General features: G+C 35.6%; 1 protein-coding gene across 6 annotated transcripts in view; it reads right to left on the reverse strand.

The window, feature by feature from the left end:
• Positions 1 to 984: 984 nt before the first annotated feature.
• NR3C2 (nuclear receptor subfamily 3 group C member 2) overlaps positions 985 to 15562 on the reverse strand; it is a 276432-nt gene continuing 261854 nt past the window's right edge. For all 6 annotated transcript variants that reach the window (XM_048846913.2, XM_048846911.2, XM_048846908.2 and 3 more), the window contains 2 exons: positions 12874 to 13031; positions 985 to 4659 (listed from right to left, as the gene is read on the reverse strand). In XM_048846913.2, the coding sequence (XP_048702870.2) occupies positions 4504 to 4659; positions 12874 to 13031 (314 nt within the window). In that variant the 3' untranslated portion in view covers positions 985 to 4503. The remainder of the gene's footprint in view (positions 4660 to 12873; positions 13032 to 15562) is intronic.

Consider the following 15562-nt stretch of genomic DNA (forward strand, 5'->3'; position numbering starts at 1 on the left):
TAGGACACTTCCCATCTACCCAAAACTTTAAAAGAATGGAAATTAAGGGAAGAGAATTGTACATTTCTTTTCCACAGTTGTATTGGCCACAATGCCCCAAAACACTCCATAAAGCTTTTACTTCCATCTCAAACAGACACCCAAAACCAGCGCGGAGCTCCAGCACCTCTAGGCTTGCCGCATCAGTTACAAATTAAGCACTGCCAATAACCAACATGTACCCCAACTTCATCAAACTGGTACTCCAAAACACACAACCTTCACAGATCAACACAATTGACTGTTGCACCACCCAAGCATTTGGGGAAGAGGCGTGTTATTTTGCCTTACCACTTGTGAGGTCACTGTTATTCTTTGCTGCTGAACGAGTTTCGGAGATGTAGGGTAAGATTAAGATTTCTTGGCACCAAAACATTCTGGTGCAACGTGATTGTTGCTGCTCCTGCCTGAAATTCAGAGGATTAGAGTGCACACTCCTAGCATTCTGAACTTGTGCAATCAATCGTGCACTGAGGAAAATTCTAATTATGTGGACAATAATAAGTAGCCATTGTAGGAGAGTATATTCCAAGTGAAGATACAGGTAAGAGCCTAACTCCAGCTTTTATTGTGCTAAACCTTTTCGTAGTTCATCATTTTGTCTGTCACTCACGTTTCTTTTGTATGAGACATGCTTCACCTTCCGTGTCAGTCTCATGCCAGCTCTCCTGGAAAACACAGTTGCCCAACTTGCTTAAGCAAGCTCCCAAGGCGGGACCTGCCACGCTCCTTGAGCACCTGCCCTCTCAACAGGCAGTGTGTGGATGTTAGCGCCACCACAACCCACCATTATAAAGAGGCTTGTAAAAAATAGATTTCAATGTGCATGAAGAATGACAACAATTATGTAACACTGCAATTAATTTCATGTTGTCTAAATAGATTGTTTGGAAGTAAACACAGGCTTGTTTCCAAGGAAATCAATGCACCATCCACTAGTGAAGATTAAAGCGCAAGGAATACTTGCAAACCATTTTAATCCATGTATATTTGTACAATTTATATTAAAAAAGTGTACTTGCAGACATTAACAAAGACCAAACAATATTTTCTATTTATTTAAAAAGCTTTAACCATACAGAAGCAAACCCCTAATTATAAATGCATCATTATGCATAGATTTTACTGTTTACACCAGAGTGCTGACTGCTTTTATTTTTCATCCAAAAATCTATTTAAACTCCAAGAATTCTTAAACATTCCACTGACCTCAGAACTGCTGTCTATTTTATCAAGTCATTGACCTCCAGCTGAAAACATTGCTCTACAAAAAGAAAGTCAAATCTTTAACAATTAAAAGTGCATTAATTGTAGATTGTTTTAAATTCATACACGTTTATACAAGTCAGTGAAAACACCACCCTATGAATTAGCTTGATTGTAAAGTATCTTTTTAATAAGAATTTGATATTGCAAACTTGAGCCTTTCTATTTTATTTTGTGCAACTGAACATTTGCACAATGTGATCTAGTATTCCTGAAATACCTGCTGCAGTACATTAAAACTATTTTACATTTTATAATGTGTATGCAATGTTCTTGCGGTCTATCCCCATTCTTTCCTTGCAACAACATTATTTAATGCAATCAGCATAAGCCCACTTTTAAAACAGACATTTTGAAATTTCACTGAGTTTGTCTTATATTTTGCAGGAGACAAATGCCTATTTCATTCTAAACAAGTTCAAAATACTTTCATTTCTTTGTTGTAGCTAAAACAGTATTTTATATTTTTTGCTGTAGATTTGGTTAGTTAATGTGAGATGGCTATTCTGCATAAGTATTCTGGAGAAGAGAGTACTGTCTCTTAAAACATCTGTATCCAATTATATCTATTGAATGATTTCTAGCAAAAAAAATCAATGAATGGTTTCATAAACAACAGGTGATTAAAGTAAAGGATTTATTGTAATCTTCTTACAGTTGTTTGCAAAGACAGACATACGTTTTTGCATAAAGATATAAATTGCTTTTTAAAACTAATTTAGTGTGTTTGTAATTATATGAAGTTTCTGTGAATTATGAATTGTACCAAACCAAGATTAAAAGCAATAAGGTACAAAAAAAGAGCAAACAGACAACAATTTGTATTGGGACAGGCATTTAACGGTGAAGTTTAGAATATGGCTTTGCTATTTTAACCAAGCAAAGTTACTTAGAGATAGAAAAGGAGCTAGTAACTTTGTTAATATAAAAAGCTGCTGCAGACTGTATTCACCCCAAACCTGGCTATTTTGAAATTCCATTATCAGTATTTAGAGAGAAAAAAAGTAAAGGATATCTGACCATGTCATTACTGTAAACAACCATTCTGCATGCTGTGTATTTATCACGTTGGACATGTGGCTTTCATATTGCTGTGCAGGTCAGTTGATTGTATTTAAGGATCTACCTATGAATTAGACTTCCAAAATTGCAAATAATATATGTATGTATACATTTATATATAAGATCCCCCTCTCTGAATACAGCCTCTACAGATTACCCATTGCATAAGGCAGGTGTCATTTAAAAAGACAAGCAGTGTTGACTCTATGTTGCATGTGCCAGAAGCACACCTCGGAGTTTTGAATTAGAAAGAGTGGGTGAGTTTATTAGATCACCATTTATAAGAATGCTACATTCTGACTGGTCAAGGGACAGCTGTAACTCAAAAATGTCACTGTTGCCCAGACAGACAATTTAGGAATCATGACTCTCTGAAAAATTATTCTATTCAAATTAGTGTATATATAATAGTAACAGTGATGTTCAGAAAAGTTCATCTCGTCTCTATTCTACTCCAGAATTTTGTATTTATTTACAAATTGTGAAAGTCACCCCATGAAAGGTGCATCTTCATAGCCTTCCTTACACCAGAGGACACGGTTTTGAGACAAAAATTGATAACTAAGATAGAAATGTTCACAGTGAAAGTATCTGTTTAGATGTAGGTCTGCTTACATTTTTACATTAATGTTTTGAATTTATAACTAAAAACCCCACCAAGATAATCTGCCAGCACCGTACATTCATCCTTCCCAATCAAAATATATACAGTATACTTACTGTAATGATCTGAATGTTCCCTTAACCATTATTGGAATTCACTCTCCTAAATCAGAGGTGACAACTGGACCTTTAAGGTTACGTGCATTCAAAATGAAAAGGAATAACAAAGAATTTGGAAAACTTTAATTTTGAAAAAGAAAAAAAAAATCATTTCACATCCTATGATTTGCTTTTATCTCCTTGAGGAATCTGGAGTAGAGGGCAGAAACTCACCACATCATAAAGCTGGCAAAAGCTTTTAAGAGACTGTAATGTCTTGTTAAATGAAACCACCATAAAGCTGCAAACACAACATAGTGTAGTTTCCTACAGAAATATGAAGCAGTATTCCTAAAATGAGCTGAAGTCACATATACTTGCAAGCAGTTGACAAAAACGGAGAAAAATGTACCGAAAAGTAGGCTTAAATACAACTGAAAAAGGTTGTGTGGTTATTTACAACAGATCGTGTAAAATGGTAAATTAGATATGATGCTAAAAAAAGGCACAGCTTTCCCTTTCTTAAATACACTGTAAACGGTTCATTATGCATGCAGAACATTTCACTTTACAAAAAAAATTACCTTGTTTGTTTAGACAAAGATAGTACTTAAATAGTCTCCAGCAAAATAGAATTCTTTCAAAAATACTTTCCCATTCATCCTAGTAACCATTAAAGATTTTTTTCTCATTTACAAAAGCTCCTTACACCTTATTTCAGGTCCTTCACAATTTATACATACAGCAATGTACAGTACAGCAAAAGACTGCGAAAAATTATTTGTAAAGCCAGCACAATAGATACTATAAACTGAAACTGAGGCATTTGTTTTAACATCTTATCCTTTTTAATTAAATAGTAAATGGACACTTAACACAGTGTGTATCACCTATGATGGATAACATAGGATAACAAATGCCGCAGGTGAGGATAACGAGTATTCCACACCAAATGTTCTGTTATTACTTTACACTTTAGGGGGGTTTTGTATATATTTTTACAAGAAAGGAATATTAATGCCCCATATTGACTTTACGTTTTATGTGCAAACCAAGGGGTAAGCTTTAAAAAGTTTGTATTAGTCCTTGAACCCTTTTAAAACAAGCAAACAATACCAGAAACTACATGGCATATTTAAAACTCCCATCTGTTAAAATATCAAAATCAAAGAGTTATTGACTAGATATGGCTTTTCATCCAGAGGAACAGGAACATTTTCTAAGTGTTTGGAGTAAGGGGTTAATTTTCAAACATCTAGGTCTTGCCAAATCCAGATCAACTGTTTTCCAAACCCTTCACATGATTTGAGACTAGTCAGAGGCTGCTGAACAAGTGTAAATAGCACGTTTAAAATGTGGTTTCTTGGGTCCTTCATGGGTGTGGAATAACACAAGGAAACTTAAGGCAAAGTTCTTCTATTAAGACATTTTCCATCACTTCCTGTGAAAGTACAGGGGCTTGGCATTTCCAGACTCCACCTTTGGTAACTGGTCACTGATGATTTCCACCAGCATGGCCGGAAACTCCACTTTCAGTGCCTGAGACTCTCGGAAGGTGTAGAAACAGAATTCTAACAAGTCACTAACAAGCTGAAATGCAAAAAAGCACACAGGATTATTAAAAAATGTTTTAAATGAATTGTGCCCACAAGTAGACAATAACAGTACCTTGGAATAGTACCAAGAAACATCAGCTCTACTGAGAACTCCTTTTCAGGAAAAAAATAGATAATCAGAACTGCTTCACCCATGCAGTCAAAATCAGCAAATGGGGAATGGAGTGAAACCAAGATACCATAAGTTTGACTTGCAGACATTCTGAGTAGCTGCACTTTTCTTTGATTTCACTACGGGCCCATTAACCTGCATTCAAGTTTTGGATGCTCAGTGTCTATGAAAATCAAGCCCTCTGCTCTCTTCCTCAGCCCCAAGGAAAATTTTCAGGAAAATCTACCCATATTTTTTGCATCTTACTTTCCAGGTGATCAGAGATTCAGTACATCAAGTAATCTAGTTAATTTTACTGAGCTACGCAGGGGGCCCAATCCAGAACTCCAATTGAAATTGATAAGTTTTGCCTGATAAGGAGTGAACGCTCAGGCACTGTGCATATTACCGTACTGACGCAGGGTCTGCAGTATTCATATGCATGTGCTAACTGATAAAGCTATAACATTTAAATGCATCTACTTTTATCCATGTCACTGGCCATCAGTTTACTTCATCCAGCTCACTACTGCAAAGGCAGAATTCAGAGAAATAAATATTTATTTTTCCAATCTTATCACAGAATCATTCGTAACTGCCTTCCCATTTTGATGGGTTACACCTTTCATTATATAAATATATTTCACAACTAATGCCATGCTCCGGGGGTGGGGAATGGATTGAGAGTTTTATACATGAAAATTTCAGAATGGCCCTAAACTGATTAAGGGCAAAGGTGTATTTTCTATAAAACTGCAACTGTAGTTTTCCACATGGTTATCTAGGTAAATGTTGCATCTTACAACTTGTATTTCATCTTGATCAGAATACTTCAGCCAACTCTGACCAGTGAGGGCAAGCATGGAGATAACCTTAGCATAGATTCCTCAAAGAGTGGCTTCCATTTTGAAATCCCAATATAACATGGCCCCCTTGAACATTTAAAAGAAGAGCAATTTAGGCTGGGATGCCAAAAGGCAGAAAGCTGTCTTTATTATTTTGGCAATGAAAAAATATAGTACATCTCAAAGCGCTGACGACACTAGTCTGACTGTCTCTTAAACTTCCTTTTTCACACAGATTTTTCTTCATTGCAGATTAGATTCTTCATTCTGGTCTACACCTGCGTATATGAATGCTGTGGTCCCCTTCTTGTAATGTATTTAGCTCTGTCCTTCAGACATTTTAAAATGGGATATTTTTCTCTGTCTTTTGCAATTCTATGACAGAAAATCACAAACTGCAATTTCTCTTTGCTATAGAAGAGATGGGCTGGAGGGCAACCAGAAAGCTAAAGATACAATTCATTAAATTGTGCATGCCCTTCTTCTTACAAACAAATACTGGGTTCTAGTAGTAATATTAGAAAAAGAACAGGCATTTCAAAAATAGCAACTGTCTAACTATCTCCTAAAGTCTTACAGTATGTTAAGTTTCAGAGTAGCAGCCGTGTTAGTCTGTATTCACAAAAAGAAAAGGAGGACTAGTCTCTACGGTGCCACTAGTACTCCTTTTCTTTTTACAGTATGTTAAGTCATCTATCATTTCTGCCTTGGACTAACTGACATCACTTGTCAAAGTCAGAATGGTGTGGACAAAATCACAGAATAGATTTGGGCACCTTGTGTTTGCCAGCAAACAAGAGACCTGAATCTTAGCACATTTTCCCACTGCAGTTCATTAAATCATTGTTCCCCATGGCCAGGCACATCTAGCTTTGTACATTCACCTGTCTTCATGTGCTGCTCCATTGACTAAAAGCTACAGAATATTCTACTTAAAAAAACCTGTTAGAGCAACTTTAAAGTTACAAATGACTAAAAGTTATGCACGACTTAATTCTACTCCCATATGTGCTTGCATTATGATACAGACTTTAATTACATGATCAGAAATGTTCTCAAATACCGTAACATATTGTTTAAATTATATATATGTTCATACACACATTTTCATTACTGTATATATCTACTTAAGCCATGCAGACCCCAGTAAAACAACATGAGGGAATAATCCTGCAGAGCCCTACATCATTTTTGAGCATCTTGCACGACTTATTTATATTCTTACCAACAAGTTAGTAAGAAAAAAAGGTGTATTATATTATATAATGTGAGCGAGTACATGATCATGCAATTAAAGACTCTATAGCATGCATATACACAAGTGGAAAGATTTAAGATTGCGCATGTAATTTGCAGAGCCCTGATTTCTTCAACGGATTTTACCCATTTACACTGGGCTGATTTTAGCCTATTTGACAGGTTTTAGATCAGTGGTCTGAATCTCATTTTCTCTTGTTTAATCACTTATGCCAAGGGGGTGTAAAATATTACTAAATCAGAATTTTAACTCACTTCGTTGGATGGAGGAGGGAGAGAGAGAGAGAGAGAGAGAGAGTGTGTGTGTGTGAGAAAGAGAAAATAATACAACTTGGAACTGTTTTCACTCACTTTGTGGGGGGAAGAGGGAAAGAGAGAGAGAGCGAGAGAGTGAAAATATAATACAACTTGGAACTGTATTACTTTTCCAGCTAAGTTCTGTGGGGCTAGGAGGGAAATAATACTAGGCATTTCCTTTTCCACATCACCTCTCCCTCTATGGACAGTGTGGAGAGGTGGCTGGGTAGGGATGGAGGGGAAGTGCCATGGAGATAGCTGGATCTTTCCTTCCACATGGAGGGCCCCTCCCTTTGTTAATGCAGAACGTTCAAATACCACACAGATGAACACAGGATGAGAATCTGAATAGAACGTGCCATGAGTTAAGCAAAGTGTGTAATGTTCACAGTTCTTTTCAGAAAGCTGGATGCAAACTAACTAATCTAAGTAGCTATTAGCGGGCTCAGTCACTTTTCCGCAAAATGATGTCTACCACCGGGAGGCTTAAAAATACTGAATTTTCAATACAATCCACACTGTATGTATCATGTGGGAAGTGCTTCTCACCAGGTGCATTTTCAGGCTACTAGGCTTTTTCTTGTAAGTGGGTATCATTTTTTTTACCCTGATTTTTTCCTGAGTTGGATTTATTTAGTTTCTACTTGTGTTTAGGCTTCCCTGTGTTACAAGCCTCACCCTGGGTCATGGCTCCTCCTTCCTGTGAATAAAGTCTATTGCATATATGAAACACACAACGCAAAATGACACAATGGAAAAGAAGAAAGTAGGGCTATTTTAATAATAGGATAATTAGAAGATTGCTGTACAAAGAAAGGGTTGAGGTTTGAAATGTATCAAAATGTTACTGTATATAGAAGTATGCACTTTCTCTAATTCTATTTTCAGTATTTTCACAATTGTCCTTGCAAATGTGGAAAGCTGGAGTTTATAATGGAAGTGCTGATACCACCTCTACTAGAGCTATGTGAATGGCAATACACTAAATAAGCCGTGTGAATGAAGGCACCACTGATATCACAAACAGAAAACAGTGAGATCTTAGACAGACATTATTAATTGTTAAAAAAACCATTAAATTACTAAAGAGTTACTTGGATGTTAAGATTTTGCTTGCTTAGGTGTGAGTATATAGAATAAATAAATTCTAGTTCCCTCAAAATTCTTATTAGTCACACTCTTGCCAGAGGAAAAAAACAATAGATCACTCCTACCAATCATATTAAGTTGTTTAGCTCACTTTGATAGAATGCAATAAAATGTGGTTTTGTATCTTGGAGTATGTAACAAACCTTGCTCCATAAGCACCCCTAAATAAATAAATCCCAGGTGGTGGTGCCTACATTGTGTATTTTATTATAAAGACAGAATTCATAATATTTACTTCAATGTTACCTAAACCACAGTAAGACATGAAAAGTTGCTATCCACATAATGAACTAACTATGCTGGCTTTTAAGAGTGATTTGATAATATACTTGGACAGAGATTCTCACTTTAGTGCATTAATCATTAATGAATAATTGTCATTTCTACCTAGTTCATGAACAGGCAGGGTGTTTCACAAAAAACACACTGCATTTAAATATTTTTAAGACTAAAGTAGGCTTATTAAGATTCCTGCATCTTTATGTAACGATTACTGTCTCAATAACCAGTCTTTGCATTTGCACTTTATATTTAAGATCTGTGAAATTCAAAAGATTAATTCCCTATTAACCAAACTTCAATTTGTCATTATTTGTTTTTTCTATGAAACTTTCACCTATATTACTCTTCAAATTCAGAGAAATGAACATCATTCCATCACCAAAGACCACACAGTTATCGTGGACCGCAAGCCAGTGTGGCATTTTCATGGCGAATAGTCACCCAGATTTCAGCCTTCTGATTTTCACCATAACCTTGTACATCCAGGAGTAACAAAAACTGCTTCAGGCTGCAAAGGTGCACATTACCACGCTGAGCCCTTTCCCTACACTGGCAAGATGAGCCAGTGCTTTCACTTAGAAATCCCTCTCAATCTGTGTCTATGGCATGAAATTTTATGGTCACTCCTTGCTTGACTCCTCTCAAAGTTTACCTACAGTATCATTATGATTAAGACTACATATATGGAAACCATGATTTCATAATCAACTTAACTAGAAAATTAACAAATTCAAATAATTTAAGGCAGAGTTTGGGTAACAGCACAGTAATTTCTCCCTAGTATTAGTTACAATATCAGGGACAAACGCAAAGCCTCAGTGTTTTCATATAAAGTAATTCTGTGAATTCATGACACACTGTATTGTACCACCAATATCAGCTTTTTTCAAAGAAGTAAAATCTTTGTTCTCACAGCCTGACCGTATGGGAAGATCCACTTCAGCTGTACAGTATTCCCATCAGGAACCGTAAATATTAATAATTCAGCAGCATGGTCCTTAAAGAGTTTATTTTTATCAGGCTGAAAATATCAACAAGCAAACAACAGTGCAATACTCATCATGCCATGCCAAAGGGTATGTTCATGTTAGGGTTTAATGACGCTGCATCGAAACAAAAGCACTTAGAATTCAAAGTCTGTTTAAATATCAGTTAGATTGAAACTGAACTCAACTTTTGTTCTGAGAACTGCTGAAACATACATTAAACTCCTTATATGAAACAAAGATTGTCAAGATACAACCCTTGCCCCCAGAGCAAACTTGCTCCAGGAGATGTTGAAAATCCAAATGAAAATTTTGATAGCATGTGTAATGCAACTGTTTATGATGTTCCAGCCTGCTAGTTGTCTGATCAGAGTGGTTCACCTACAAAAAAGGTCTCTCTCTCTCTCAAATACCCTTGGTCATTCCTTGGTATGAGCCTTACCAATTTGGTTAGGAAGTGGAATCAACTAGCCTCACTGCATTATGGTTCTGAACAAACAACGCTGTTTAATGAAATCATTAGAAATTTGCTTATGACAGTCACAATTGTTAAAAAGAAAATCCCTGAAATGAGGATTAACTATGTTGGTCCCCACAACGCTGATAAAACTGTGAGTGTGTATGTTTGTGTTTGTGTATTTCAGCTATCTGATGCATATATCTTCACCTGAACCATTCAGGAATGGTTTTGTTCTTTTGTTCTTCAGTTTTGTTTTCAGTGCTTGAAGGTTTTATGAGCCATTGCTTAAAGTTGCTGATATTTTCAAATACTTTACTGCCTACCTGCTCTTCCTGAAACTTTTTTCCCCACCATCTCAGCACTTTTCTGTCTGCACATATGCTCACCATGTGGATGAAAGGCTGAAAGCACTGAGCAGTATAAAACCATCTAATTGGTTATATGTTATTCATATTATTTAAGCCAAATACAGTATCATTCAGTATTCAAATTTCTTATTTTATATAGTCCTTAAAAAAAGAATATTTAAGAACAAGGTTAATAAAAGCAAGTCTTAAGATACAAAGAAACTATATGATTGTGCAGCACTACACCAGGGTAAAGTAAACTCCACAAATGATGATACGCTGCCTTGCTCTAATGAAAAAGCTAGAGGCAGCCGCAGGACTGAATAAGCATGAATTCTAGAGAGCTCCCTTCAGGCTTGTGTTGCAAATGCCAATGCTGTATCTGCAGCAGGGATACAAACATGGGATTTCAGCTGTGGTTAGAGAATTCACAGGACTAAGTATATTCTGATCCTTTAAAATTACATGGAATGAAAGTTAAAATTATATTGGTGACAGCTGAAAAGTATTGACCTGTACTGAGGATTTTAGCAAAAAAAAAAATTTTTTTTTAAATTGCACCTTCATTTCCATGATAAAAGCTGAGAAATTCCACTCTACAGGGGAAAAGAGCACTTCTCATCTCTTGTCAACCTTACTGTAAAATTATTCTGATGTGCTTTGTCTAAATTAATTTAACATTTGGCCAATTTTGATATTGAGATTAGTCTTGGGAACACACATCCTCGGGAACAATCTAAGCCAATACAAGTAAAAAGTAAATTGTAAGGAGAAAAATAAACAAGTGCTTGACTGGTAAGTCACATAAAATAGCAGTGTTGTGCAGACAACTGGCTGTTTTAAAGAGAATGCTGACAGCAAGACGTTCTTTAAAAATCCCTTAACTTGCTTATACTAAAATAAAAAGTAATATAATAAAAATGGCATCATCAATTCTGATCCTTACTAAAAATTAAGTAAAATACCACGGCATTCTGAAGTGATTGATCAAAACACTATAGGTTACAATACTAATGCAGCGTTTTGGGTAATTACTGTAGAATACTGTATTATTTTAAATAAGTTTGGAATTCTGTCAGCTATTACTTCCCATCCACACAATTCTCCTTATTAAAAAAAGTACAAAAGAATTACCAAATAAAACACAAACTCTATATTTCAGAAGACAATTATGTAACTTTCAATGAAATGTATGAAAAATATTACAAAAGCAGGGGCATGAGAGGACTGTATCAGCTGCTGTGGAGATTCATACGTGAATAACTTGCAAATGACTTTCTTTCCTCACCAAACCCATTCCTTCAAACCAAACAGTAAAACATCCTTCATTGGCACAATATAAATGAAAATGGATCTCTAAAGAATGAGCTATTACTACAGTACTAATAATGTCCTTTTCCTCCCACTGAGATTTTAAAAGATTTTAATGAACAACAGAATAATATTTGAAAAATAATTCCATATGTACATTCTGTAAACAGACCTCAGGCGCTCTTACAGATTTGACCTAAACTGCACTGCACTGTACTAAGTCCACAAAAATGAAAACTAAGACAAGTACAAAAGAGAGACATTTATATGCAGCTTCTACAATTAGGGCCCAACATTCTACATGCAGCTCACAACAAAAAAAAAATTTTTTTCCACATCAGGATAGAGTGAGGGAGTTTTCTTTCTTTTGCTATACAGTTTAAACAGTGTTTACTGATAGCCTTGACAGTAGGTATGGTATGCCTCTTGTAACTGGTGGTTACAAGGTAAGCCTCTACATCACAAAATACCTTTGAAACAAAATGGAGGGATAGAAATAATTAAAATTCAATTAATGCTGGATTTGGAAGCTCAGCAAAGCTTCAAGGGACCCAAGTTGACCCTAAACCATTAACAAATGTTTTAGAAAGATTGAGTTATGAGATTAGCAGTTGTAATGGGTCACATATTTGTTCAACAATGAAGTAAACATTTTATTAACAAACCAGTTCTTAAATTACAAAAAGTGTGAAACTCTAATCCAACACCTTGTAGTTGAATTGACTCATGGGCGTTCCTTAAGTTTTAACACCACACAGCATATTTCACTAATCTTGCTCTCTGAAAATGAATTGTTTACACCATTCATCTGCTGGTTTAGGGCCAGATTCCAATACTTTTACTCATATTGGGTAACACCTGACTCAATGAATAGTTCTGCTGAGTTCAACATGATTATTTGTGGTGTGAGGTCCTATTCACATGAATAAAAGTATCAAAACCTGGCCCTTAAAGGTTTTTATTTTCTAATTTTATGTGCAATTTTCCCCTAAATTTGTCCAGAAACTTCTAACAGACTCTTTAAAAACTGATTACCTATTGCTTCCCTGCTGGTTAATGTAATGAAAAATTATTAGTTTACCTTAAGGGAGAGATTTTTTTCTTTAACCCTTCTTAAAGATGCCACCCTATGTGCTTTAAGATCCCTAATAGATTATACTTACATCGTGCATGGAGTCCAGAAGCTTAGTCAGTTGGTAGAATCGTTGCCAGCTTTGTCCAGAGTTACTTGGACATTTAGTGACCATCTTCCTTAGTTCTTTGATGTAATTTGCCCTCATTTCTTCAAATGCAGCTTGGCTTTTGAGGCCATCCTTGGGAACTACCAGTAAAATGACATCTCCGTATTAATATTCATTTTATTGATTATTCTTATATTATCTACATTATAAAGTTAATGGTTGAAGGGTTATAGAAGTGTCTTTGTGTTGTGTGGGAGCATCATAAACATTTTCAAATGATATAAGAGTCCTTTCCAGATCTGTGTATGTGGATTAGTATATGCAGAAGGGTTAAGTGGGGCAGAATAGCATCTTGAAAATACAGCACACACTAACCACCCAGTGAAATTATTTTTTCATTTGACCTAAGCACAAAGTGATAGCAGAGGGAGCAGGAATCTTTCTCTAGAATTGAGGACACTACATACCATCACTTGTCTGCTATACTATACTTGGGGGGCGGCAATGTACAGCACATACTTGCAATTGCTTTGATATTGTACTGTACTCAGATTATAACAGCCAGGTGTGGAAAAGCTACATCAAAGAACATATTTCTTATGCAATCAAAGAATGTCGTAAGGTTAGGACATTATTGAGCATGTGTGTAATATCTTAAAGAGAGCCATCATGCTAATGCAGAGCAAAAGAGTATTTTTACTAAGTTCACATTCTGCTTAAAGATTTGACCAGATAATATGTCTGCAGTCTCAACGAAAGCTTTCTTCTTAACACCCCATTATAATTCTGATCAGTACTAGAGAAAGGCCCATTTCTGAAATTCTACTGAGCATACAGTAGAACCTCAGAGTTATGAACACCTGGGGAATGGAGGTTGTTTGGAACTCTGAAATGTTGGTAACACTGAACAAAACTTTATGGTTGTTCTTTCAAAAGTGGACAATGGAACACTGACTTAATACAGCTTTGAAACTTTACTATGCAGAAGGAAAACTGTGCTTTTAATCATCTTAATTTAAATGAAACAAGCACAGAAACAGTTTCCTTACCTTGTCAAAACTTTCTGAACTTTTTCCATTTATTTTTTTAGTAGTTTACATTTAACACAGAACTGCACTGTATTTTCTTTTTTTTTTTTTTTTGGTCTCTGCTGCTGTCTGATTGCATCTTTCTGGTTCCAAATGAGGTGTGTGGTTGACCGGTCAGTTCGTGACTCTGAGGTTCTACTGTAGTACTGATTTCTGTGAGCAGTTTGACTGACTTCCGTGGAACTAGTACCAATGGTAACGAGCGTACCATTGTCTATTTGGAAACTTCAACCAGATTATTCACTGTAATAGATACTACACCCAGTGGTAAATGTTTGTGGGATCAGACCAAAACTGAATCCTGGACCTGCCCTTGAAAAGGTTACTAATAACTCTCAACAATGTCATGGTGTTTCAGTATTCACTAAATTGTTTAGAATAGATATTGTTGAATCATGAAACAAATGTAAAATCTTGGATGTATTAACTCAGGTCTGCAACAAGAAAATTAAATACTTCAGGTGCAAGAAGTGAGTTTATTTTCTAATAGTTAACTATGGTAGAGGATTACCTAGAACAGGATTTTTTTAAATGTGTGGTTGGCATCTCTACAGAGACTGTCCTGTGAACACCTTCCCTCTTAATCCCACAGTTCACCTTCCTTTCCACTGTGATCACAGAATGTCCATGTGGCTACTACCAAAACTACTTACACGGAATAGAGTTAGGAATGAATTTAATAGTTTTTTAGCTGCCTACTAAAGCAATTTAGCAATGGGAAATAAGGAAGAGATCTACAATCATGTGACCAGCAAGCATCCTGTGAACAACCACCAAGTGCCCTGGGGACCACAATATGAGAACCTCTGGTTTAGACAAGCTAACAGGTAATGTGTCAATCTGAAAACCAAGAGTAAATAGATTTCTTTACACATTTTCAATTGCAATAATAAACTTGAAGGCACACAACATTCAAAGTCAACTAACACAAAGCAACCATTGTTTTAAATAGATTTGTGAGCAAAGTCCATACCGAATGAATAAACCCAACCACCCTTTTTTGATGGAAATATAAATCACCTTCAGTAAAAAATAAAATAGTTACAATATGCCATGGCACTTGCATAAAATGCAAGGACTTCACAATTTCCTCAATATTTACAAATCCATCCAATTAAAAGTAGGAAAATATAACTTTTGATCAACACTCCTGTATTTCTGATGGCATTATAAAAATGTGAATTAAAGCCATACTTCTATTTCTGTCAAATATTATTTCTTTATTTTACTGTTATATTGGAAAATTATTACACCATCATCTTAGCCAGATTATAAAAAGAAGAAATAAGATCACAAATAAAAGAAAGTCAAGCAAAACACTAAATTTTGGAGGTCTGCCGAGTGTTTCTGATTTTACTTATTAAATGCAGAAGGCATACTGGCAATCATCCAAGATTCATGGGCTGGGGAAAAGCAAGAAAACAATTGAGATGTAATGTGTGGTTTCTTCCACATATAAATGGAGTGAAACTTCCTTGATGTGGTCATCATAGAAGTTTCAAAGCAAAAAGTACACTACACGTGACATGATTCAATAATAATGAAAAATAAAAATAAAAACAAGCATGGTATTTTCTATCAGA

The sequence above is a fragment of the Caretta caretta genome, chromosome 4, assembly GCF_965140235.1.
Source record: "Caretta caretta isolate rCarCar2 chromosome 4, rCarCar1.hap1, whole genome shotgun sequence".
Lineage (NCBI taxonomy): Eukaryota > Metazoa > Chordata > Testudines > Cheloniidae > Caretta > Caretta caretta.